This window comes from Mustela erminea, chromosome 3, assembly GCF_009829155.1.
Source record: "Mustela erminea isolate mMusErm1 chromosome 3, mMusErm1.Pri, whole genome shotgun sequence".
Lineage (NCBI taxonomy): Eukaryota > Metazoa > Chordata > Mammalia > Carnivora > Mustelidae > Mustela > Mustela erminea.
In genome coordinates this window covers 130,380,366-130,407,986 of record NC_045616.1, presented here as the reverse complement: position 1 = coordinate 130,407,986, position 27,621 = coordinate 130,380,366, and the positions used below count along the sequence as shown (strand labels likewise).

The 27,621-nt window shown below is 42.6% G+C and overlaps 1 protein-coding gene across 2 annotated transcripts; it reads right to left on the bottom strand.

The window, feature by feature from the left end:
• Positions 1–841: 841 nt before the first annotated feature.
• Positions 842–27,228, bottom strand: CCL28 (C-C motif chemokine ligand 28). Of its 2 annotated transcripts, XM_032337486.1 has the most exons (4): positions 26,877–26,960; positions 16,948–17,080; positions 4,565–4,691; positions 842–1,576 (listed from the first exon to the last, which is right to left on the bottom strand). In XM_032337486.1, exons 2-4 carry the CDS (start codon positions 17,006–17,008, stop codon positions 1,384–1,386), a joined length of 381 nt encoding a protein of 126 aa, XP_032193377.1. In that variant the 5' UTR covers positions 17,009–17,080; positions 26,877–26,960; the 3' UTR covers positions 842–1,383. The 2 variants fall into 2 exon arrangements, with proteins under 2 accessions (XP_032193377.1, XP_032193376.1); XM_032337485.1 differs by lacking the exon at positions 16,948–17,080 and having other exon boundaries at positions 26,877–27,228.
• Between the last annotated feature and the right edge of the window lie 393 nt (positions 27,229–27,621).

Here is a 27,621-nt window from a genome sequence, read left to right as displayed (position 1 = left end):
TTAAAAAAAATCACATGCTAACTTACTGTCCATGAGGGGAACTAAATAAAGGCCCATTCGATGATATTTTAACCTACTGGAGGCTCAGCTCTTCCATGTGACCCTAGGTCTTACTCTGCATCTGGAAGCTTCTGTGGACCACAAGGAGGCCAAAAGACAAGCCACACAACAGGATCCACCCACAAGGTGTGGGAAAGATGGCCAGGAGTTAAGAATGTAAGGTTCTTGTTAGGAGAGTGTAAGCTCATCCCACACGGCATCCAACTCTGGATCCCTCCCTCGTACACTAAGAACTCACTGTGGGAGCCAGAGGGCTCCCTGAGCAAAGCAGACTTTTTTTTTTTTTTTCTAGCATCAGAGTTTCTTGATCCAGCAACGGTAGTTACTCAAACTAGATGTGATATTAAAGTGATATGCACAATGAATTCTGGAACACTGAAAAGAAATAAAAAAGAAAAAAAAATAAAGTGATATACAGCTAAGACTTTTCTATGCAGAAAATAGACACCAGTGTTTACAAACTCTAAGTAATACAGTAAGAAATACACAAATTCACATAGCGTTCTTATCAAAACTGCTCCACCTGAAAGCAGTCATTAGGAAACAGGCAAATCCAGAATGTGGGACAGATTCTGCCCCAGACTCTCTTTTTATAAAAAGTCTGTGCCGTGGGAAGAAAGAAAAGTAAAAAAGCAGGAGATTTTCTTAGAATAAAAGTTGCTAATGTAATGTAACAATTAATTGCAGTATGTGAACCTTGATTGATTAAAAAACTATACAAAAATTATACTCTGGAAATAGTTGGGGAAAAATTAAATGTAAAATATATATATATTTTGTATATATATATATTTAGTTATAAAACTGATAGTGTGATTATATACAAAAGGTCTTTATTCTTGGGGAATGTCGAGTTGTAACATAAAAAAAGTATCACAACATCTGCAACTTATTGTCAAATGGTTTAGCAAAAAAATGTATTTATATATAAAATGTTTTATACACACATGCACTCAAAGAGAGAAAATAAATGTGGCAAAATATTAACAATCATTAATCTACGTGAAAGGTACATAAGTGTTCATTGTGAAAATCTTTCAACTTCTCTGTAGGTTTGCAAACCTTCATTATAAAAAAGTTGGAGAAATTAGATCTGTATGCTGCTCTTAAAATAGGATATAAAGAGAAGTACTATCTTTTCATTTCATTTTCAGATGAGCATATTATTGGCTACGTTTGCATCCTGCATAATTGTTCCTTTAAAACGTATAGTTTGTTTTGCCCTGTTGACTCCCAATAAGGAACTTTCACGAGAGAAATTTACAAGCAACCATGGCCAAGTCCAGTTGAGGAACTGTCTGTGTAGGTTCATCTGCAAACGCCTTAATAAGGAGTTTTATGGCCGTGGATTTCTGGTTTCCCCTGATGGGCTCCTTTACTTTTCCTCTGGCCAGCGTGTTTCTTCTTGTGGCAGATGTTGCCTTTGGCGTTTTTCTTGGCTGCTTGTTCTTTTAACCACTGCTTAATAACAGGACTGTGCGGGCTGACACAGATTCTTCTGCGCCTGACGTGGAGGCTGCCATGGAGGGAAGATAAACAAAGTCACTGAAGGAAAGGCCAAGTAAAAACTTAGTGACTCAGACACAATTCCCAATGAGAGACACGAGACTGGAATTCTTAAGCCGCGGAGCCCACGAGGTTGAATCCTCACTTCCCCGTGGCCGGAGGTTCCTCAGACACAGCATGAGAAGGAGGAGGAAGGGCGCCTGGGTGGCTCAGTCAGTTAAGCATCTGCCTTCAGCTCAGGTCATGATCTCGGGGTCCTGGGCTGAGCCCCCAGTCAGGGTCCCAGCTTGGCGTGGAGCCTGCTTCTCCCTCTCCCTCTGCCTCTGCCTGCCCCCCTGCTTGTGCTCTCTCACTCTCTGTCAAATAAATAAATAAAATCTTAAAAAAAAAAGTGGGAGGGAGGAGGGAAGGAATGAGGGAAAGGAGAGAAACCAAGGGAAAATAATGGTATTTCCTGACCCAGAGCTTCGCCCAGCAAACCCAACTCACACCTCACAGCCCATCTCATACATCTCTCCTCCACGCAGTTTTCCTAGATTGTCTCAGCTAAATGCCCTGTTTTCCCTTTGAGGCTCTCAGCATGACCTCTCCTCTGGGACTTAGCTTATGCTGTCTTTTGTATGACTTTTTGTTTCAAACCTCCTTGTCCTGGGGTGTGATGCTCCTTGAAGGAGGAATAGTCTGGAATTGTCTTGAAAAAAGCCCTTGTTCAGAGTAGGAATTCTGTAATTAGTTATAGACATGAAGTGAAAATTGTTCAAAATAAAAACAGTCTGGTTTTGTTTTTAACAAAACAGTCATCTAAAATATTCTAGGTGTTTGGTAACATTTTAATATACTATGGATTCAAACCCCTTCTCAAATGTTTTCATGTTTTAAATTTTCTTTCACCTTGGGGTGAGAAAACCATAAAGCAGCACCCACAATTTCTAGGAACTGGAAGAATTTCTTGTTACAAAAGATACTGTGACTTTTAATTTGCCCCCAGGTGCCATCCTGCTCTTACTAAATGTCACAATGCTGCTGGCTCTCCACAGACATTCGGTATCCGGATAAGACAAAGCCCCTGCCTGTTACTGGGGGAAAAACCCAGAAGGATACAGAGTAGGTTGCCATTTTTTCCAGATGACCCAAGAGGAATCATGCGCTAATGTGGGGACTCTTGGAATGAGGGGAAAACCTGGGGAAGACCTCAGTGAGCTTAGGCATAATAAAGCCAGCAGGTGGGAATGTTAATTTGAAAGAAGTAAGGCTTCTTGAGAGGAGGACAATGCATTCTCTGAGTGTATTACGCTGAAAGTCTCCCAAAGGGAAGCTGGTTGGTTTGCCAATGGCTGCTAGAGGAGAGCACCCAGCCGTAGTGCTCAGAGGAGGAGGAAACAAAAAGGAGTTGAAGCTCCTATCATTCCCAAAGGCCAGCAAGAACCTGAGCAGACACCCAGTGGAGAATCGCTCCACTGACATCCCAGTTAAGCAGAGTTCACAGCCCCCCGACCTGAAGGAACTCTATCAATGAACATCTTACAAACTCTTCCTCTGAAATTTTAAGAATCTTGTCTTGGAGCCGTGTTTCTCAAAGTTGGGTGATAGCTGGATTCCTCTGAGAGGGAACAAAATATATCTTAGATCTCAGAGAACGGTCTGCAAGACTCAGTGAACACAGTCCTGCAGACTCTAGGAGGGCAGAATCCCTTAGGTTACCGCTTCATCCCCCAGCGCAAGTCGAGGATAGAACGGTGCTTGGTACAGAAACATTAATCAATAACTATTTGTTGAACTCACTGAATAAATAAAGAGGCTTCTCAGTGACTCGGGAACTCAGGCATAAGCACTGGGCTTATCTGTAGCCCCAAGAACGGGATACCCAGGGGCTCATCAGCATCTCCCCAGTGGCATTAAAACCAGCACACCAGGGAGATGCCAGATACACTGTCCTCATGATCTGAAGGTGCCAGATACAATGAAGTTTGGGGAGAGCGTTTTATGGTGGGTCCCATCACCACTTCTGAGAGATCTCTGAAGTATATGGAGCTCTGAACGAGACCTGGTTCACAGCCCATCTCTGCCACTCTCTAGCTGTGCGTCACCGGATTAACTATATACTCACTGGGCACAGCTTTATCTTGTGTGACATGGAGATAATTTATGCCTTTCCTCACAGCATTGTTGTCAGAATCCAGATTTGCTACGTACCAATGAATTTCAGATTTTAAAGTTTCTATGGGGACATGAAGAACACAGAAATCTAAGGTTTTTTTTTCTTTAAAGGTTTTGTTTATTTGAGAGAGAGCATGAGCTGGGGGAGGGGCAGAGGAAGAAGTAGACTCCCTGCTGAGCAGGGATCCCGATGTGGGACTTGGTCCCAGGACCCCCAGGATCACGATCTGAGTCAAAGGCAGATGCTCAAGCCACCCAGGTGCCCCAGAAATCGAAAGTGTTTGATAACCGAGCCAGAGGTAAGCTTGGAAAAGGTTCACCAGAAGACAACAGCCCAGAATCAAGAGTGAAGATGGGCATTTGGGTTTGATTGCATGTGACAGATACAGACATCTATTTCTGTTTGAACCTTGTATATATTCTTGATGAATTACGGAAGTAAAAAATGACAGCAACCCATAAACTTGCCTGGAAAAAGCTACAGGTAAAGCCACAAAATAGAACAGAGACCCCTTCCTTCTGTTTTGCTTTTTCACTCAGAATGTCCCTAGTTTTGTTTTGGAAAGTCACACACACCGTCCAATAACTGAAAGTATTGATCCTGAATTACAGCACAGCAGTGGGGGCCGCGGAGGCGAGGCTGGGGCTCTGGACACATCAGTCCTGGGAGACTGTGCTCACCCTGGGGAGCCTGAGGCAGGAATGGTGGAATATTTACTGTCCTCTCCCTCGTCTAAATGATTCTTTGTATGTTGCATATCAGGCAAAGCCTTGCCAACCTACCGCTCATGGGCCAAGAAACGAACCCCAGGTTTAGCCCTCCTGGCTGAAGAGCACTCACATGACAGCGGCCAAGTCACAGTCCCCATCAGCTCTCTGGATGCGACACAGATTCACCCTCTCCAGAAGCCTTCGCGAGATATGATGTGAAACCTCAGTGCAACAGCTGGAGGCAATGGGAAGTATGGCTAGAAGAAAAGAAGGAAAATGTTACATCTCACAGTTCATAGGACAAGAGCCTAGACACTCCAGAAACAAATAATCTGGGGCTCCTGGGTGGCTCAGTTGGTGAAGCATCTGCTTTTGGCTCAGGTCATGATCTTGGGGTCCTGGGATCGAGCCCCAAGCTGGGCTCCCTGCTCAGCTAGGAGTCTGCTTGTTCCTCTCCCTCTGCTCCTCCCCAGCTTATGTTATCTCTCAAATAAATAAAATCTTTTTAAAAACCCCAATAATCCAATTTTAAAATGGGCAGAAGACAAGAACAGACATTTCTCCGAAGACATCTAGGTGGCCAACAGATATATGCAAAGATGCTCAACATCACTCATCATCAGGGAAATACTAATCAAAACCACAATGAGATATCCCCTCACACCTGTTCAGAATGGCTAAAATCAACAACACAAGAAAAAACAGGTGTTGGTGAGGATGTGGAGAAAAAGGAACTCTTTTGCACTGTTGGTGGGAATGAAAACTGGGGCAGCCACTGTGGAAAACAACTCAAAAAGTAAAAAATAGAACTCCCTTATGATCCAGTAATCACTCTGCAGGGTAACAAAAGCACTTATTCAAAGGGATTCATGCACACCTATGTTTGTAGCAGCATTATTTACAATAGCCAAATGATGGAAGCTGCCCAAGTGTCCATCAATAGACGAATGGATAAAGAAGATGTGTATTCCACACACAGTGGAATATTACTCAGTCATCTAAAAGAATGAAATACCACAGGATTTCACTCATATGTGTAATTTAAGAAACAAAACAAATGGAAAAGAAAGAAAAGGGAAGGAAAGGAAAGAAAAGAAAAAGAAAGGGACAGAAAGGAAGGAAGGAAGGCAAGCCAACAAACAGACTCTTGACTATAGAGAACAAACCGGTGGTTACCAGAGGGGAGGTGGGTGGGAGACAGGTTAACAGGTGATGGGGATGAAGGGGGACACTTGTGATGAGCACTGGGTGTTGTATGGAAGTGCTGAATCACTTATTATAAACAGTGGAACTATACTGGAATTTAAAAACAAAAACAACAATAAAACTAATGGCCTCTCTTCCTTTTTCACTTTACATTTAAATTCAACTAATTAACATACAGTAAGTATATTATTAGTTACAGAGGTAGAGGTCACTGATTCATCAGTTGTATAGAACACCCAGGGCTCATTATATCATGTCTGGCTCTCAGATTCCAGAGAAACAGAATGCCAATTCACTCAAGCAAGGGGAAGACACTTACTGATGGTTTTGTGAATGCAAACCTGGGACAGGACATGTTCGTTCCTTCCAGAACTTACATTGTATTTGGGGAAGATAAAACATTAAGTATAGGCAAAGACACAAAACCAGGGAAGAGATGAAAAATAGCTCCAGACAACAATGCTAGTAGATTGAAGACTGACTTGATTAGAGATGAAAGAAGTGAGTGTCCCGCCCAGTGGAGAAGAGAAGGACCACATGGGCCCCTGGAGCAGGTTTAGGTGTCCTACCAAGGAAGGACTTGGATGAATCTTGAAGGATTTGGACGGGTGGAGAAAAATGAAGACAACTTGTCAAGACTAAAGGAAGTATGTGGTCAAGAATTCTGAGACAGGAATGCCCAAATGCATTGAGGGCATGGAGAAAAATCAACCACTTCATCTGAATTGAGTAGTTAGGAAGGCGAGTGATGGAAGATATGGTTCAAAAGATAGACAGAGATCACACTACTGAGGCCCTGAATGTATGTCTAAGGAGGACACATTTGGAACTAAATGCTTAGGATACAATCCTCCTGGCCCACTCCACTGTACTTCTGGAATTCTGTCCTTCCAAAAGGCTCCCACAAGTCTTAAAGACAGGTACATAGCTGTTCACTAGAGCAAAACATTAGAGCCCACCTAAATGTTTACCAATATAATAGTAGATCCAAATGGGAAAAAGGATGACATATTTATGTATATATACACTAAGGTAAATGAATGTGGAATTTAAGAAACATAATTTATTGTTTAATTATAAGAAACACAATTTACTGTTAAGTGAGAAAAGCAATTTTCAGTCCAAGAAATGTAAATGAACCCACTTGTATAAAAAGAATGTGTCAGATACACAGAGGGAAAAATTACGGAAATATATACACCCAAATTTATAAGCAAGGACTATTTCTAGAGAGGGGGCAAATTTTCAACAAGCATGCAATATTTTTGAGTAGGGAAGACAGGGTTGGCATCAGAGGACATGAAGTTGGACTCAATTTTAAAAGACGAGTAAAAATTCACCTGATTGAGAGGAAGTGGAACATTCCAAAGAGAAGGAACAGCATGTCCAGAACACCAGGGTATAAGAGAAAGAATGCTTTTCTCAGTTGTCTATTTAGTGTCTGAGTCAAACTCCTAGAAGAACCTGGTGTCTTAGAGCAGGCAGGTATTCTCTGGCAAGATTCCTGTCAACAAGGAGGCAAAAACCTCCGTGCTGACTTCGGGTCTTCTCCAGAGCCTTGGAAAAATGCCTTGAGTCTCAGAGAAAATGCCCGAGTCTCAGAGCCTAAAGAAGGATCTGTAAAAAATTAGCTGGAGCTCTTTCCCTCCAAAAAGAAAGACTTTTACCTTCTTCTCCTGTGCCATCATGGGTCCTGAATAGCCCAATGCTGCCATATTTAGAATAGAATCTCAGCTTGAGATATAGATCAGTATCAACTTAGCATCAGCTCAATACATGTATTTTTAATTCTTGGGAAATTAAAATATATATAAAATCCCCATACACACACACACACACACACACAAATAAAATATATATAATCCCCCTATATATTAATTATATTTACATAAATCCATTTACCAAAAAAAAGAGTGTCTTCAATAACTTTTATTTTTTAAATTCCTTTAAAGATTTATTTATTTGAAAGAGAGAGAAAGAGAGCACATACACACAAGCAGACAGAGGGGCAGAGGGAAAAGGAGAGGGGAATCAGATTCTGCACTGAGCTCAGAGTCCGACTCAGCACTTGGCTTGATTCCAGGAGCCTGAGATCATGACCTGAGCCAAAAACCAAGAGACCAGCATTCAACTAGTGAGTCACCCAGGTGCCCCTAGATAATTTTTATTTTTATTTTTTTAAGATTTTATTTCTTTGAGAGAGAGAGCGCGAGCACGCACAAGCCACGGGGAGGAGAAGCAGGGAGAGAAGCAGACCTCTTGCTGAGCAGGGAGCCTCATGGGGGGACTTGATCCCAGGACCCAGGGATCATGACCTAAGCCAAAACAGATGTGTAACCAACTGAGTCACTCAGGTGCCGCTCAATAACCCTTAAACCGCTAATTTAAATTAATATAGTTGAAACATATGCGTGTAAGTGATTAAGAGTGTTAATGGTCCTGCTCAGTCTCACTTCTGTTTTAATTTAGCTGTCATGCAAGTCTGCAGGAGCCCAAACAAGGAAAATGTTTACCCTTCCCACTGCAAGCCGTGTCATGCCTCAAGGATCCACCTTTTTGCTCTCAATCTAGACCCAGTAAGGAGCTTTTCATTTTGTTACTCGTGTGACGAATGTGCAGAGAGGAACACCCAAGCACTGAACAACCAGATTCACTGGACTAGGAAAAGCAAACATGTACTGAGTACCCACGTTGTGCCAAGTCCTGAATCCTGCATTAGAAACGTTGAAATAAACAAGGCATAGTTTCTGTCCTTGTGATAGTTTAGAGTCCAGTGGGAGGCAGGGAGGTAAACAAATAATCACAACACAGCAAAACACGTTAACAGACTGATGGTCAAAGTGGAACGGGCTTACAGGGGGAAAGAAGCCAGATTCAAAAGGCCACATAACTGTATGATTCCACTTATAGGAAATGTCAGGATGGGCAAATCCACACAGAAAGTAGATTAGTTATTGCCAGGGTGGGGGTAGGCGGAATTGGGGAGTGACTGCTAACTGGAGAGTAGTGATGGTCGTACAAATCTCTGAATATACTAAAAACCACTGAATTACACACTTTAAAATGGTGAATTTTGTGGTATGTGAATTGTATTTCCATTTTTTAAGTGCTATCAGAGAACAGAACATTGGTTGTCCTTACATTTATTAATGCATTCATTTCCTAAGACCAATTACTTCTTTAGCAATGCTGTGCTGCCTTTTCTCCAAGTCAAACTATTTTAATATCCCAAGCGAAGTTTTGGGTTTATTCATGTATCCATCCATTCACTCATCATCTTACTATGTAAGGATTACTATGTGAATTTTTACAGAGTGAGCGCTTGCGCGCGCTCTCTCTCTCTATATATATATTCTTATAAATTCGTACATAGTGAATCACTATGCTAGACCCTGGGAGTAGAGAGATGAAGAGTTTCTAGCCTCAGAGAGCTAATATTCAGATCACTGCTATTAGTTTTGACCCAAGCAGCTGTAAAATATGAAATGGACTTTCAGAAGCATTGTGGGAATTAAGAATCAGAGGCAAGCCCGTGTGGTTCGGAATTTGAGTTATCTGAGTGGTGACATCAATTCAAGGAATAGTTTTAAGCCAGAAAAGCACCCAGGACCTTTATGCACTTACTAAGCTGGATTACATTTCTTATTTATCAAGGTAGGACGGTCACACCTGGAGATCACATAAACTACAATGGATTAACTATGGAAAGATAAGAGGCAGGCCAGATTTACTGCGTGTTGGCAGAAGTGACTGGTGCCCTCCAGAGGCGGTCGGAAATGTAAAACACCAAGAGAGATGGAATCCTTTGAAGAGTGTTCAGAAGGCCAGGCAACTAAGACCCTTATCAGGGGAGTTCAGGCCAGGGCAATGTTAAGATTCTTCTGGAGAACACAGCCCCCTACAGGTTTTTGTATTCGGCCTCCTGCCAGAATATTTCCATTTCAAAGAGTGGATAGGAATTTCCTCTATCTCGATGATCTGGAATTTCCAGATAGGAAAGATTTAGAAATGACAGTAAGGTTGAAAAAAGGGATAGGGTGACCTTTCTTCCTCATTTAAATAGCTTTAATTCAATTGATACAGTTACTTGGTTGGGAAAGCAAGCTGAGAAGAGATTAGAAAGCTAAGCCTTCCCAAAACACCACGCTGGTCCACTGCTGCATAAGGCAAGGAATCCCATGGTAAAGAACCTGCTTTTGTTCCCAAACCGGACTTTACACAGACCTGTCTCAGGGAGTAGGGGTTCCCTGAGGGAAACATGGGAAGAAAATTTTTGCAAGAAAGAAGAAAGAAAGAAGTCTTGCCGAGTGGGCTCAATAAAACCACAGGGCCCAGAAGCATGAATGAGCAATGGTCTCGGGTTTACTGTGAGGCTTGTTCCACTCCCCTCCACCCCCTTTCCTGACTGCCCCAGACATGCCCCTTTGCTTTGGAAAGGTCACTCTACAATGTGTTGGCCCCACCTGGGAATCTCTCTGGAAAAGTGACTTACAAGAACAGCAGATACACTTCCCTGCTGGCCTGAGGTCATTCCTCTGGGGAAAGGGGACAACCACCAGGGGGGAGAGCAGTGGGTCAACAGCAGCTGTCCAACAGGGGCACCATAAACCTGCAGGTAGGGGCAACGGTTACTCGAGAACTCAGCCTCCCGAACGTATTGTTACAGGATTTCCTTTTCCTTCACTGCCCACAGTTCTTGGTCACGCTGCTTCGAAGAATGAAGAGGTAGACCAGATGAAGAGCGGTGGGCAGCGAAGCAGTTTATTGAGTGATCATACACTCAATAAAGGAGACCCGAGAGGGTTGCCACCAGAGTTTCTAAGTTTAGGGGTTCTTACGGGCTTGTTGGTGGGCTGTTCTAATCTGATTTACCCTCCACACACGTGCCATCTAATCAGCTCTTTGTCATCTCTCTATCACATGGGAAAGGGGGGAAGGCTCCTTCCAGGGTAGTGTAAAATCCTTTTCAGAGTGGTTTCCTCTTAGGGTGGGGGCCCCTTGTCCCTGCCTGTCCGCCTTCTAACTATCCTTCATCACGATCAGACCACCACCTCAGACTCCTAGAGGGAAAGGACCCTTCTCTATGACCCACAATTTGAGAATTATCAAGAATATCTGTATTGGGGATCCTGGGAAAACACCTATAATGACTGACTAGGGAAGGCCAGGACTCAGAACATCATAATTTCTATTCACTGGCCAGTGAAGCCCGGACCATACAGTCTCCATGGGTAGCATCTGATTGTGTGTATTCAGTGAACTGAAGTCAATGTTTGAATCTTTTTTTTTTCTTTTTTTAAAGAGAGAGAGCATGAGCGAGGTGGGTGGAAGCAGAGGGAGAGGGAGAGAGGACGTCTTAAGCCCATTCCATGCTCAGTGCAGAGCCAGATGCAGGGCTCCATCTCACCACCTTGAGATTATGACCTGAGCCAAAATCAAGAATCAAATGTTTAACTGACTGAGCCACCCATGCACCCCTGTATCATCTTTCAAATATCTTGTAGACTGTCCTGATCTTTGCCCCGTTACTAAAGACAATCTGCAACTGTCACTACATAAGAAGTGAGAAAACAAAGTAGGAGGAAAACACTTCTGACAGAAGGCAGAATGTGGCAAGGGTTCTATGAGAAAGAATGAGTGTCTGGAACATTAAGAGGCAGAAGAGATCAATTATAGCAGGGATCCACGTACGTCTTCATCAAAGAGATGGAATTTGACCTGGGAACCTGGAAGATGGAGAGTTTGAATAGGGCCATAAATGTGGATGAGAATGGATACAAAGGCACAAAAGTGGGAAAAGACAGAATTTATGCACATTTTGTGGGGATTATAGAATATTATGAGTCTGAGTTGTAAGAGGAAGATACAAAAAGTGGGTTGGGACCACAATACCTTATACCTTCTGCCAAAAACACAAGCTCAGTAACATCTATGGAAATATTTCTAACATCATGATTTACTTAAACAATTTTCTGTAGAAATCTAAGTGTGGGGCGCCTGGGTGGCTCAGTGGGTTAAGCCTCTGCCTTCGGCTCAGGTCATGGTCTCAGGGTCCTGGGATCGAGCCCCACATCAGGCTCTCTGCTCAGCGGGGAGCCTGCTTCCCCCTCTCTCTCTCTCTGCCTCTCTGCCTGCTTGTGATCTCCCTCTGTGACAAATAAATAAAATTAAAAAAAAAAAAAGAAATCTACGTGTTCAGGGATAACTAATAACACTTCTGCTATTTTCCTTTGCTTGCAAAATAACACCTAAGAAAGTATAAAGGATGATACAACACCTATATACGCACCATCCAAATTTTACCAATTTTAATCCTTTTCCACATTTGCTTTCAGTCTTACCTTTAAGAAATATGTTTTCAATACTTTCCTGTTACTGTTAACAAGCACGGCTGCAATAAATACCCTTATGATGATACGAGGTTACATTTGTTGAATGCTTACTCTGGACCATCCACTGCCATATGTGAAGTCATTCATGCACAGCAACTCCATGCTGAAAGTACTCTATTTATCCCCACCTCATAGATGTGTTATTAATAAGAAGAAACATTACATACCTTTCTCCAGATTAAAGGGTAGGACAAGAAATGGTGGGGCTGGGATTGGAAGGCCAGAGACCACTTTTTTAAAACTACTAAGCTCGGCTTTGCTTGGTCTTCTATGTCTCCCCCAGAACTGTATGAGAAATTCTCTAAGGCAGTGGTTTTCAAAATTAAATGCACATCAGAATCATTTGGAGGACTTTTTAAACCCAATTGCTATGGGGCATCTGAGTGGCTCAGTCGGTTAAACATCTGCCTCCAGCTCAGGTCTTGATCCCAGGGTCCCTCTCAGTGGGGAGTCTGCTCTCCCCTGCTGGCACTCATGTGCTGTCAAATAAATAAAATCTTTTAAAAAAATAAAATAAAATAAACCCAATTGCCGTCAATCCTTCCCCAACTTTAGGTTTCTGATTCCATCCCCATCTGGGATGAGGCCTGAAAATGTGCACATCTAACAACTCCCCAGGTGATGCTGATTCTGCCAGTTCTGGACCACACTTGGAGAACCACTGCTCTAAAAGAACAGACCTATCCATGGCATGGCTAGGTTGTAGGAAATACTTGCTTTGGCAGCACATATACTAAAATCAGAAGGCTGGAGAGAGGAAATGTGCACCTTCTCCTGTATGTGATATGGGCAAACTGCTCTCAAAGTGATGATACCCATTTACACTCCCACTGGCAGTGGATTCAAGTTCCATTTCTGTACATTCTCCACAACACTTCATAATATCACTTTAAAATTTTGCTGATCTGGGGGGATTGAAATGATATTGCAATGTGGCCTAAATTTACCATTTCTATATGAGTGAATGGCTATTAAATTAACTCTTTAAATTGCTAAATCCTATTCTACCAGCTTTTTTGTTTTTTACAGTTTGTTCCCCCCTCAACTACTTATTTAAAAGAATTCATAAAATATCTTGGATTCCAATCTTTTTCTATTAGAAACTGTTTTTTTCCACTTGGTAGCTCATCTCTTAATTATGTTTAAAGTTTTTCTTTACAGTTCGCTATTGTATCATATTTAGCAAATCCTTGTCTAGCCAGAAGTCATAAAAATAACATTTTGTTTTAAAAGCTTTGCTTTTTAGCAACGGAGTTTGTCCGTTCTCGCCACAGAGCCCAACTCACGAGGCCTCAGGTTCCATGCTGAGGCTTGAGGCTAAAGTTCCACCCAGGATGAATCCTTCCTTAATTAAAGTTGCCTCCTGGACAATCTCCCCCGCAGACGTATCTTAGGGTGGCCAGTTGAGGACCTGGGACCTGGCGTCAGATCCCATCATCAAATCTCAACAGGCTTCCCTCAGGCGCCCTATACTTCCTTTTGGAGTGTTTACCTCCATATAGAGTCTTCATTGTTTTGGTTTATAGATCTATTTCCTTTGCTTGAATCTACATTCCTTGATTGAAAGGACGGTGCTTTATCCATCTTCATATCCTTGGTGTCCAGGACATAACTGGTGTTCAGTTAGTATTTTGAAATTAAAAAAAAAAAAAAAGTTTTATCTTTTATACCCAGAGTTTATGCTGTTTGTGTTGTTAGCCAGAAAAGGAACTGTCTGCATAAGGATAACCAAAATCTCAGAACCATAAAGGCAAATAAAAATTATTTCTCCATTTATGAAGGACAAAGAGACCATTTTCCCCTTCCCTTCTCTCTTAGGAATGTTTCCTTAGAGACATTGTGAACATGAGTCCTTACCCTAACCTTTGCAACAGAGGCAAATTTCCCTAAGGATTAAACCCAGTCTCCAGTTGTTATACTACAGCTATATATCTAAGGTCACTGCCAAAGAACCTCTAGATATGTAAAAACATCCCTCTGGAATTAGCTCAGGGTCTCTCACAGGATGTACGGGGACTGCCAAAGTTGCAAACCTCTGTTTTTCTGAAGAGATGTTATTCTTGCTTCTTGTTTCCTGTATAAAATATGTGTGATTCTGTCCTAACTTCAGAGTCACTTTCAAAGGGCTTGTAAATCTGCTAATGCTCACTCAATAATATAGTGTTCTCTTGTCTATATCAGTAGAGGGATCTTCGGTTGGCTGGATAGCTTCCTTTTCACAGTGGAACTGCCCAGTCTCATGGATACCGTAGACACCTCTTAAGTCTTCATGTTCCCGTATATGCATAGGGCTGTTTCTAGACTTCCTCTGGATTCATTGCTCTATTCACCACTGTCTCAACTGAAATGACTTTTTAATCAATCCTAATACCCAACACAATTAAGTCTCCATACCCAACTTGTTCTTCAAAACTGTCTTGACTGTTCTTGCCCCTTTACTATTCTTACAAATATTAGAATCTGCTTGTTAAGTTCTATAAAAATCTTTGAAATTTTGGTTAGAATGTGCTGAATTTATTAATTATTTTGGAAGACCGAACAACTGAAAAATATTTTCCCCATCCATAAGCGTGGCATTATCTCTCCAGTTACTCAAGGTTTCTTTGATGTCCTTCAGACCTTTATGAAGAAAATAATATTGTCATATATCTTATCTTAGATCTATTCCTAGGTACCTTATAGGTTTTGTGCTATTGCTAATGGTCTTTTGAAAAATTACTTTTTCCAATTAGTTATTTTTGATGTGTAGAAATGCTATGGATTGTTTTATATTGATCTTGTATCCAGCAACTTTGCTGAACTTTTTTTAGGTATAATAGTTCAGAGCTGATATTCTTTGGTTTTTCTGGTAAACAGATGTTTTTATTTCTCCCTTCTCAACTTCTTTATAGCAATGAAAGGATTTTCTCCTTTACTTTTTAAAATTAAAAAAAAAATTTTAAGGTAATCTTTACACCCAATATGGGACTTGAACTCACAACTCCAAGCTCAAGAGTCACATGCTCTACAGACTGAGCCAGCCAGGAAATCTAAGGTTTTCCTCCTTTAATTCATTACTTTGCTAGATACCGAGAACAGTGCTTAGCCCACAGTAAACGCAATACACAAATTTTAAACTACTATGATGGATTAATCTATTTTCTTCCTTGCCTTCCTGGGATAAAACAAAGTTGGTCATAATGTACTAATTTTTATATGATTCTGAGTTTGATCTGCTATTTATTTAAAATTCTGCATTTATTTTCATAAACAAGAGTAGTCCATACTTTTATCCCCTGATGTCAATCTTGAATGTTTTGGTATTAAGGTTATATTTATCTCAACAATGCACTGGGTAGCTTTCTCTGTTATTCTATATTTGAAGAGTCAGTATAAGGTGAGGATTCTGTTCCTCCACTGCTTCCTAAAACCTCTGAAATCATCTAGGCCTGCTGTCTATTTGAGAGAAACATGCTCAACTCTGATTTAATTTCCTTAATAGTTATGTGCTTTTCGGGAGGGTTTCCTGTTTCTTCTCCAGTCAATCTTGGTATCTTAGTTTTCTAAGAAACTGCCCATTTCATCTACAATTTCTAATTTATTTTCACTGAAGGCATTCAGACAACTCCACCTCCCCAGAAATGCCACTCTGGCATATTGATTTTAAGTTTAAAAACTCAACTTAAAAAAACAGCAATGCAAAAAGGGCATTCTAAATTTCCTAAAAGCAGGAGATAAAACTCCCAAGTAAAAGGCGCCCTCCTCCCATTTGGAGGAAGAGACATTTTTATCACCAGAGGGCGGCACTTCACCCCTCTCAGCGTAGTGAGATGGTGTTACCTCACTCCAGAGGGAAGCTGAGGCCCAGGGAAATCTGTACAAACCAACCCTGTTAAACTAACCCTCATCGCCCTGGTCACTTTCATGATTAACGGCCCTAGGCCATGTCCCATCGTCTTGTTACTTTTTCACAATTTATCACTCCGTCTAACTTTGTAATTGTTGACTCAAGCTGCTCCTTTGGATCTTCATTTCCTTATGAAGGCTCCCATGCCACCTAAAACTTTACATAGATTTGTAGGCTTTCCCCCTTTTAATGTCTTGTTTAGGGGCCACAGTCAAGAAGCTAGAAAGGAAGGAAGAAAAGGTTTTTTTCCTCCCCTACATCACAAAGTTGCATAGCATTATCTGCAGTTGGGGCTTGCTTTTTTTTTTTTGTAATTCTTAATAGTGTTTGCAGAGAAGGTTCCTGTGCAAAGTAACCACTTAAAGTCTGGGTCCAGATAATATACAAACTATTTATAAACTTACAAATGTCATTTGTTTTCAAACTAAAAACTTCGATTCATAGGTTAAGGGGAAAAAAATCACCCAATATTTAATTTGAAAAGTGGAAGTACTACTTACTACAAAGGGTGGGATATAAACTTAGCTTAAGTTCCTTTATTTAAAACACAAGCATGAAAAATAAACGTTCTACCCAAGAACCTGCAAAAGAAAAATCAGGAAACTAAACCAAACCAAAGGTGGGGAAAAGACAAAAGCACGACGTCGCGGGGCTTTACTGCTGTCGCGCTCCCGTGTCTGCGGTCATGGCGGCCGTGAAGGAGGAGAGGCTGGGAGCGGGAAACTTGGTGCTGGAACCGGAGCCCAAGCCGGAGCCCAGGAAAGAGAGCCTGCAACGGGACGCGGGCTTCCCTTGATACACTAGGGCCACGTCCCGCCGCTCTTCCGGCCTACGCGCGTGCGCAACGGGCCTGCCCCCGCCTGGCCAAGTCCCGCGGCTTTTCTGTTAGCCCGTGAGTGGCGCGCGGCGCACGGAGAGGACGTTGACTAAGAGACGGCCCAAGCGGACTGAGGAATACGCCCAGGGGAGGGGCCCCGGTCGCCCGCGGCGCTTGCCACTTCCGGGAAGGCCAGGAGGAAGTGCACGCACCTGCTCTGCGTGGCGTGGGGCTTCCCCAGGCCGCTCCCGAGTCCGGCCTCTGCCCGGGCATCCTAGGGACAGCGCGGACCGGTCCCCCAGGGCTGAACACGGCCTGGCTTCCTGCCGCCTGCCCGTCATAGAGCTGCGGGGAGAATTTAGTTTTTTGATTGATCAGTGTGATTATGTCAGATTTTTTGGTTACGATTTTGCAATATATCACTTGGGGTTATATTTTCTGAGGTACACAGCCGGGATCGGAGTGAGGCACTAGCCTCGGGGCATTTTTTTTTTTTTTTTTTTAAGATTTATATAAGAGACAGCACCTGAGAGCATGAGCGGGACACCGGAAAGAGGGAGAAGCCGACTCCCCGCTGAGCAGGAGACCATTGGCGGGACCCCAGGACCCCAGGATCCTGACCTGAACCGAAGGCAGACAACCAACGGAGCCGCCCAGGTGCACCAGGCGCAAACTATAAATGAGTGCCCCCAAAACTCAGTAATTGAGATTAAATAATATTTTTAGACAAATTTTTTAAAAATAAAAGTTTATACAAAAAAAGTATTTGATGAGGGGCGCCTGGGTGGCTCAGTGAGTTAAAGCCTCTGCCTTCCCCTCTGGTCATAATCCCACCGTCCTCAAATCAAGCCTCGCATTGGGCTCTCTGCTCAGCAGGGAGCCTGCTTCCCGCCACCCACCCCTGCCTGCCTCTCTGCCTACTTGTGATCTCTGTCTGTCAAATAAATAAAATCTTAAAAAAAAAAAACTCAAAAAAAATGTCTTTGATGAATAAAATACAGTGGACCCTTGAACAACATGGGTTTAGACTGTGTGGGTCCACTTGTAAGGGATTTCTTTTTGATAAATACAGTGCCCTACATGTATTTTCCTCATTTTAATATTTTCTTTATCTTACTTTAAGAACATAGTATATAATACACATAACATACAAAATATGTATCAGCTGTGTATGTTATTGGTAAAGCTTTCATTCAGTGGTAGACTCCTAGTAAAGTTTGGGGAGTCGAGTGAGGTGGGGATTTTCCACTAGGGTGTGGTGACGTGGGGGCCCCTAACCCTGGGATGTTCAGGGATCAACCTTACTACAATTTTAAATAAAAACGAAACTGTACCCTGCACTTGCATGACAGTCTTATATGTACCTTCTTGGTGAACTGATACTTTTTTATCCTCCTGTAACATTCCTTTAGTCCTGTTGCAAGTTTTTGCCTAAATTATGCTTTTCTGATATTAATGTTGTGACACTAACCTTGTGGTTAAATTTACTTATTCACCTTATTTTGTGTTTTCTTTTTATCATTTTCCCCATTTCCTTCATTGGACTGATAAGTTTTCTACATTTCCTTTATTTTATTTTATTTTTTACTGAAAATTTAGCCTGGATTATGTCAAGGAAGAACTCCCTTGGAAAAATAGCAACACCATCTCACAAACGTTTTTGAGTCTGTATCATTTGAGTAAATTTATCATTTTACTAACAAAAGTGATTGCGGGGTCAATAAAATTCCATAAGCATTTGTGGAGTGCCTACCTTGTGTCTCTCATTGTTCTAGGCACTAAATACACAAAAAGTAGTCAAAGTATCTGCCCTCAGGATGCTTCCAATGGCAGATGTTTGTCTAACATTATCTTTCCGGTCCTCCTGGCTGCGTGTAACACTGGAACCCATTCCTTCCTGGGAATTTTCCATATCCCTGGTTGACACTAATCTCTCCTAATATTCCTAAGACTGAGAAATGACATTCTCTGCTCTTGAACTCCTCCTCCTTTGCCCTCTCCTCAATGGTTAGCACTCCTCAAAGTTCCACCTTGACCTTCCACTCTTCTTTCCACTCACGTCTTCTCATACTTTGAATTACTACCTGTGTCAGTAACTTGAACATATCTTTGTCTACTCTAGCCTCTACCCCAATAATCCTGACATATATTCAACTGCCGTTGAACATACACTTGAAATATTCCACAGGCTCCCCAAACTTAACTGAAGGCATTATTTCTTACCACTGAAAAATCTGTTCCTTTCCTTTTCTCATCTCATTTAATGGTCATTTACAGCTACCCAGAAACCCATGTGTCATTCCATCCTCCTTCTGTACTCCCCACAGCCAGTCACAAACTCCTGTACGTTTTACTCTAACATTTCTCAGATTTGTCTCCCCCCTTTCCATCCCTGTTAACCAATGACCAAGTTCAAGATGTCATTAGTTATCTCCTTTTTCCTAGTCTTGTTGTTTTCTTATGTGAATCTCTGGACCCACAACATCCTGTGCTTTCCTGTCATTGCCATACATAAAATTAAGAGTTTATGACTGTGTCTTTAGACTGTGGGCACCCACAGTATATATTTGTACCACACCACCTAGCACAGTACCTGGTATTCATGCTAAATAAATGTCTCCTAAGTGGAATTAAGCTCTTCTATCTTAATTTCATTGTATCTTTTTTTAAAAGATTTTATTTATTTATTTGACAGGCAGAGATCACAACTAGGCAGAGAGGCAGACAGATAGAGAGAGGTGGAAGCAGGCTCCCCGCTGAGCAGAGAGCCCGATGCGGGGCTTGATCCCAGGACCCCGGGATTATGACTCGAGCCAAAAGCAGAGGCCTTAACCCACTGAGCCACCCAGGTGCCCCAATTTCATTGTATCTTGTTTTAAGACTTTTAATACTATTAAAATAATTTTCCTTTTTTTAAGGAGATAAGATTATCTGTATTTGATCAAGGTCTTATGTCCCAAATGTCCTTAAATTACACATGCTTTTCAGAAACATTATCCCTCTACTGTCACTCAAGGATTAGGGGTCAACTAAATATGATAAATCATTTGTCCATTACATTTGATAATTTAAAGATATTAGTATCTCATTTAAAGTATTACTGTTTGAGAAAGACCATTATTATATGATCTCTCTGATAGAAGGAATTTGAGAGGCAGGGTGAGGGGGTCGTGGGGGAAGCAAGGGAAAACATGAAACAAGATGAGACAGGGGAGGGAGACAAACCACAAGAGACTCTTAGTCTCAGGAAACAAACTGAGGGTTGTTGGGGGTTGAGGGGAGAGGGACAGGTTGTCTGGGGGATGGAAATTGGGGAGGGTATGTGCTATGGTGAATGCTGTGAATTGTGTAAGACTGATGATTCGCAGACCTGTACCCCTGAAGCAAATAATACATTATATGTTAATTTAAAAAGTATGACTGTTTATCTCATTAATTAAAGTGTTATTGAGTCTGTTGGATTTGGGTTTTGTCATTGTAATATTTCCAGTATTGTCAGAGAGTTGGGTGGGCCATTTCCCAAATATGTCTGTCCATGATTTGGTTCTGCCTATGATCCAATTTTGTAAGAAGGCTTTAAAAATTTCCTGCTCAGTATCTGTTAAGATGAACGCTAACATACTACACATCAAATTTGTGATATAAAAATTAGATTCTGGGTTTCAAGGAGAGGATCCTGTTATTATAGAATGAGGAACCAGCTTCCTCTCTTACTTAGATGTATTATATAGTCTCTGGCCTCTCAAAGTGTGATTCCCTGAGAGCTGTAGCAATGACATCACTCTAGGGCTTATTAGAAATGCAGTTTGAAAAACACTGGTATAAAGAACACAGTAAAAGAGAAACAAAGCAAAGGTTTATGCTACTACTGGAGAAAAGATTCCCAGGGTAAAGAACAAAATAATAAGAAAGATTCACTTGCCAGCTGTCAGTATCTCAAATTTGTGAGTGCCATTTAAGAAGGCCAATATGTAAATAAACAAGGTCTTGAATGTGTTTGGTTAAGGATACATTTCCCTATTCTAGTGGACTTCACCCCTTATGGAGCTACATCACACTGTATGTAGATGCCTACAAAGGAAGGTGTCCACTGCTAACATCAAGGAAGCAGGAAGGACTCACCAAGCATTGATGCATGAAATTGCTATGCCTGAATAATATCCTCCCAGATCCTTTTTGGAATGATGGGGTAATGTTTGGGTAGTGGAGAGAGAATGAGGCTTTTTCCTTTACCTAAATATGAAGCCATTTGGTCATTAGTACTTCTCACAGCATGGACACTTGGAGTGGTTGGGGGATAGTCCTGAAGGGGATGGGGATAATTTTGAGCCAGAGCCACATGCTAAAAGTCATTACTGCACAGTAGTTAAGTGTATGGAGACAAACAACCAGATTCACTTACTAGCTCATGTTGGATGAGTTACTTAGTTCTCTGTCAGTTTCTCCATCTGTCCTATGGGGGGGTGATAGCACCGACCTCACAGGAGTGTTAAGAGCGTTGCATGGGTTTATATACTTAAGTGTTTAGAACAAAGTGACACATGTTAAACACTCAATAATTAGAAACAAGGGGCACCTGGGTGGCTCAGTCAGTGAAGCGTCTGCCTTCAGCTTGGGTCATGATCTCAAGGTCCTAGGATCTAACCCGCATTGGGCTCCTTGCTCATCAGGGAGCCTGCTTCTCCCTTTCCCTCTGTCTGCTGCTCCCCCTGCTTGTGCGCTCGCTCTCTCTCTCTCTCTCTCTCTCTGTCAAATAAGCAAATAAAATCTTTAAAATAATAATAATAATAATTAGAAACAAAACTGCATTGCCTGTTCCATAGTGGGTATCCAGTCTCAATATTAAGCGTTTGTGAAATATGCCCATTGTCCATTTCCCCTCAGCTTCAAGTTCATCCTTAATTGCCAGTTCTGTGGAATTAACATGAGCCCTTTAAAATGTTTTTCCTTCACCAGCTGGCCTGACATTAAACTCCGTCATGGAGGACCCCGGAACGGCATTGCTGCAAGCAGGGGTTCTCCTTCCAGGCCGCAGGTGCTCCTCCTGGGTGGGCTCACGCCGGCCCCACCCCCATGGGCTGCGGCTCCTCTGGCGGGGGCGGGGGCGGGCTGGTAGCTTAAGACAGCTAGCCGCACCCGCTCAGGCGGTCTGGTGGCACAATGTCTCCAGTGGGACATTTCCTGGCGAAGAACTATCTCAGCTGGGCGGGGAAGGGGGAGGACCGGATCTCTTCCTCCAAAACTCCACTTCGGCCCTCCCAATATCAGCCCTACCCATCCCCGTACTCTTTAGAGCTCTGTGTGCCTCCTTCTAGCCCATCTCTTGGTATAGTTCATCCTTTGGTACATTAATTTTTCCCTCTTCAAATTTTTGTCAGGTTTCTGTCTCTTAATAAGACTCTCGCTGATAATGAATGAATAAATGGAACTTCAATATTTCAAACTATTCCCAGAACTTTGTATGTTGTTTTTAAGATGAGTGACCCAAATTTTTAAGAAATGGCTATGTGTTAAATAGTTATACTCTTATCTATGATTAATTAAATGAAGGGGTGCCTGGGTGGCTCAGTTATTTAAGCATCTTCCTTCTGCTCAGGTCATGTTCCCAGGACCCTGGGATAGATCCTGGCATTGGGCTCCTTGTTGGGGTGGGGGTGGGGGGTCTTGCTTCTCCCTCTCTGCTGCTCTCCCTGCTTGTACTCTCTCTCTCTCCCTCTCAAATGAATAAATAAAAATCTTTTTAAAAATTAAATGAAAAAAAAATAGTAGGTACTATGTAAATAGTTGTTCCTTTTATGTTTCTAAAAATCTGTATGCATATTTGTAAATGCACAGAGAGAGTTCTGGAAGGATACACAAAACCCAGAGGGGTTATTACCTCTGGATAGAGGAGAGGGATGAAAGGAATGGGGAAGGATACTTTCATATTTTTGTTGCTATATTTTCTATTTTAAAAGTTTATACCGAGTACGTGTTACTTTTATAATTTTAGGAATTAAATTCTTTGATTTGTGTGACTTATCATAATTTTAATTTTAAAAGTTGGTGATAGAATATGGTGAGAGGAAAGGGATGGAAACTATTACTTTTTTTTTAAAGAGATTTCATTTATTCAGTTATTTGACAAAGAGAGCATGCACAGCAGGGGGAGCTGCAGAGGGAGAGGGAGAAGCAAACCCCACCCTGAGCAGGGAGGCCCATGTTGGGCTCCATCCCAGGATCCCAGGACCCGAGGATCATGACCTGAGCCAAAGGCAGAGGCTCAACTAACTGAACACCCTGAAAACTGACTTTTATTCAGCACCTCCTCTATGCCAAATACTTTCCTTATGTAATCTCATTTAATGATGAGAATAACTAGGTAAGAGAGACATTATTATTCCTGTTTTACTACTAAGAAAACGGGCTCAGAGCAATTAAGCAATTTCTTAAGTCCATGTATTTGGAATTTTGACCTGGCCTTTTGGATTCCAAAGTGACTCTTCCAGTCTGGCCAATATTTCTCAAACTGGATTTCATAGGAGGGGGCCTCTGGGTGTGTAACACTTCTCGTTCTGAACGTGGTAATATATGCACATAAAACTCAAAATTTGCATCTTAAGAATCAGTGTTATATTCATGTTTGGAATGATGATGTTAGTTTTGACCAAACATTAACTATTAATTTAAATTATTATTATTATATCAAAATAGTCTTGGCTTTGTAGTTGTGTTTTTATTTAAATTTTAAATTTATTTGGGGGTTTATATCTGGTTTCATGTTTATATATCAAGTAACATGGTAAAATAATTTAAAGTTCATCACTGAGAGTGAAAAAGAATGTTTTCCTTTAAAGGGGCCTGTATACGACTCTGATTGGAGAAGATTTCTATTATGTCATTCATTATGACATAGAAAGGACATTTAAAAACACCCTGGGGGTTTTATTTTTGGGTTCCTGGGTAGCTCAATCAGTTGAGTTGCTGATTCTGGGCTTTGGCTGAGGTCATGATCACTGAGTCCTGGGAGAGAGCCCTAGTTGGGACTCCCTGCTCAGCGGGGAGTCTGCTTCTCCCTCTCCCTCTGCTCCTCCCCACTGCTCAGTCTCTCTCTCTCTCTCTCTGTCTCTCTCTCTCTCTTAAATAAATAAATTAAATCTTAAAAAAAGGATGCCAGCAGCAAGTCCCTAGCAAGTATCCGCATAAGGAAGGGCCATTCTACTCTGAGAAAACAGGCTGTCAGAAAGAAGAGGTCAATTTGGGTTCTGAAGAAAAATCCGCCACCTTGAGTCTGCTGGATACAAGCGGAGCCTTAGTCTCAATGTACATTCAAAACTCCAGACCCACAAAGCCCTAGATTGCGGCTTCAAAGAATCTGTCTCAGGGCCACTGAGGGTGGATGATAGACATTTTTATGGACTCAGTATTGAGTTCTGGGAGCCAGCAACCACGTCAGCAGCTAGAGGGCTTGCCCTCCTACCTTTGGGTGGAATCCAAGCCTTTTAATTTCAAGCAAGTCAACTGCTTCCTGATTTATGCATAACACTCTGGGAATGCCAGTTACTGAGCCATAACATTGAAATGGTCATTTACAGGCAACATTAAGATAATGGAACGGTTGATGCCCTGTAAGAACAAAATGTATTTCTCCAAGTCTCAGACTGGCACAGGTCACTTCCTGATCCCCAGCCACAGCCTGTGACAGTTGCCAAAGCTGTCTGCTCCCCCTTCCCTGCCCTGCTCAGTTCTCCCCCGTCCCCACCTCCCCTTCCTCTCTTGCCTTCCCCCTCCCAGGCCAGAAGCCCTTGGACCCTCCCCCAGGATACGTGGGACATGGAGGTACTCAGTGGATGTCTTTTATGGAAAGCCCTTCATTGGTTGCCACTCTCCGTTCCACAGCTGCTCTCAGGGATGGCTCATTTTTAAATGGCAGAGGGTTGGTGCTTCGCAGACAACGTGATTTTTCTGGTGGCCCAAACTGCCTTTGGAAGAAAGTCCTGGGAATAATCCAGAAGATCACCGGGGTCTCCTCGGGGTCTCCTCCGTTCTCTTTCTTTCTTACCCTCAACAACTCTGCCTTTTTCAAACATCTCTGTGTTTTGTGGTTCCACCCTCTCTGTCAGGACTCCATCCACAAAAAGCTTGGTCCTGTGTCCAACAGGGGGTCCCTTACTACCCCTGCCCCTCTGCCTGTCCTCCTTTCCTGTGGTGGGAGGTGGGGGGGTGCTGCTCTTGCTGAGGGGACAGTTGGAAACAGGAAGCTGACGGAAGAAATATACACTTTTACTTCAAAGTTTTATGTGGGGAAAAATAAAAAAGATTTGCATTGCCAACTAAGAATAAGGCCTTATCAGGTAAGCCTTTGAGAGACAGTGAAAGTGAATCCTAAAATTTCCATGGTGCATTTTTCTGAAAAAAATTTACAGAAACATATAAAATGACACACTGTGTCTTTGTCTTGATATGACAGATTCATAGAAAGGAAGAAGAGGGGTGCCTGGGTGGCTCAGTGGGTTAAGCCTCTGCCTTCTGCTCAAGTCATGATCTCAGGGTCTTGGGATCAAACCCCGCATCCCGCTCTCTGCTCAGCGGGGAGCCCGCTTCCCCCTCTCTCTCTGCCTGCTTGTGATCTCTCTCTCTCATTCTATCAAATAAATAAATAAGATCTTAAAAAAAATAAATGAAGAAGAGATCACACAGATTTTTTTCTGTACTCAGTCATATAACCCAGTACACAGGGGTCCTGTACTGGGGCCTCTGAACAAAGGCCTGTAGGAACCAGGCAGTTAAGAGGATGAGAGCCGACTTCAGAGAAGGACAGAGACTGGTCTGCCCCAGCCAGTTCTTGCCAGGGGACTTGGAACCATTGTTGCCAGCTGTGATTTTTCAAGAGAAGTTTTAAAATCCAATTTGTATGTCTGTATGAGAATGTGTATATGAAATCTCTGTTTTTATTTTTTATTTTTTGAAATCTCTGTAAATGTTGGTTTAATGTTTTCCAAAGCAGACCAAACAAAATTTACACTTCACCTCTGTTCTGGATTTAGAGAATCTATTCAGAATAAAGGGGATAAGAATCAAATCAGTGAAATAATACGTTCTTATGTTTAGGTTTTCCTAAGTACAGTAGAAGACATTGCTTCTGGTCCAAATGCATTTATAATCTCCATATGTAAGTTAGCAATTCACAATTTAAGTTCCCTTTGATATAATTTGTATGGTTCAATCTCCTTTCTCCTTTATCCTTTTTTGTTGTTGTTAAAGACCCACTTTTTTTTTTTTTAAGATTTTATTTATTTATTTATTGGAGAGAGAGAGAGAGAGAGAGAGATAGCATGAGAGAGCAGAAACAGGAAGGAGAGGGAGCAGCAGGCTCCGTGCTGAGCAGAGAGCCCAACGTGGGTCTCGATCCCAGGACCCTGGAATCATGACCTGAGCCGAAGGAAGATGCTTAACCAACTTAACCAACCAGCTTAGCCAACCACCCCAGAAAGAGAGAAACCGGTGGGGGGGTGGGGTGTGTGCAGAGGGAGAAGAAGAGAAGCAAAGTCCCGGCCGAGGACAGAGCCTCAAGCAGGGCTCAATCCCATGACCCCAAGACCCCAAAAGACCGTGACCTGAGCTGAAATCAAGAGTCAGAGGCTTAACCAACTGAGTCACCCAGGTGCCCCTCTTCCAATGTCAGATTGAAGTTTTGGTTTTCAGCATCCACTGGGCTGACTTTGCTGCTCACCAAACCCCTAACTGAGAAAGGTCAAGTCTGTCTTTCCTGTCAGAACATGCACACTTGTATCCAGTGTAGCAGGCTAGCGTGAGGGGGGAGACAGATGAATAATAGGGGCTTTCCTCCAACCTCTACCTGGGGATTTTCTAAGACACTGTTGTCAGAAAAGGAAACACAGCTCAGAGTCGCTGTGAGGAAGAATCTCATCCTTCATGTGGCAAATTACTACCATTCCCGTTCGAATGAGGTTTCTTTCTTCTTGAAGGTCGAGAACTTAAACCTATGCCACTCTCTTGTAGGTAATTGGAAATTCCTGCCGGAGAAGATCGAACTTCGTGCCCCACATTGCCACCAGCCCCTCACTCCTTCCAGCTCCATCTTGGGAAGCAGTACCCCCTCTTTCCCCTGGAGGCTTCGAGAGACAGCACCCCCACTCACCTTCTGAGTTGGGAAGGGCCACACAGGCAGCCAAGACCATGAGAGCGAGTCCTGTCTGCTGCATTCCTGCCTGACTCCCCAGCCCGGGCTGCACTGCGGGTGAGGCTAGAGGATCAGGAAACGGGGCTGGAGGTGGCCTTGGGAGCAGAACGTGTGGAAGAAAAGGAAGCCAGGAAGCCCCGCCTCCGGAGGTGCTGGGGTACCTACTTCTCATGTTTCTTTCCTTGAGACCAGGTTCATTCTTAAGACCCGACCTGTCTGGTCTGGTGAGGTCATCCTGGTCAGACTCCTGGGGGTCCGGCAATGTCAGCGGGGATCTGGCAGTGGGTGAGGCCATTGTGAGTTGGGGGTGTGCATCAGAATCACATGGGAACCATTAAAAAATAGTGATCTACTTGAATTCCTCCCCAAACCTATAAATCAGTATTGGAGGTGGGGGGGGGGGCATCATTTGAGTTCTTTGGAAGCTCCATAGGTGATTCTGATGGACACCTCTATCGAGAACCATGGCCTAAAGGAATCCGAGTGTTTTAAGTAGCTTGGTGAAACTAAGAGTTTCTGGTTTCGGGGACAAGGGTGACAAGTCATAAAAAAACATTATCTGGTGGAAAGATATGGAAAAATTCACCCTCGCTCTGGTCTTGGGTTACAGCCAAATTATTTCCAGTGGAGCTGTTAGTCTATTTAGGAGAAAAGTAAGACAGGTAGAAAGGCTTCTTCCCTCTAGGCTTGCCTGGTAGAAAAG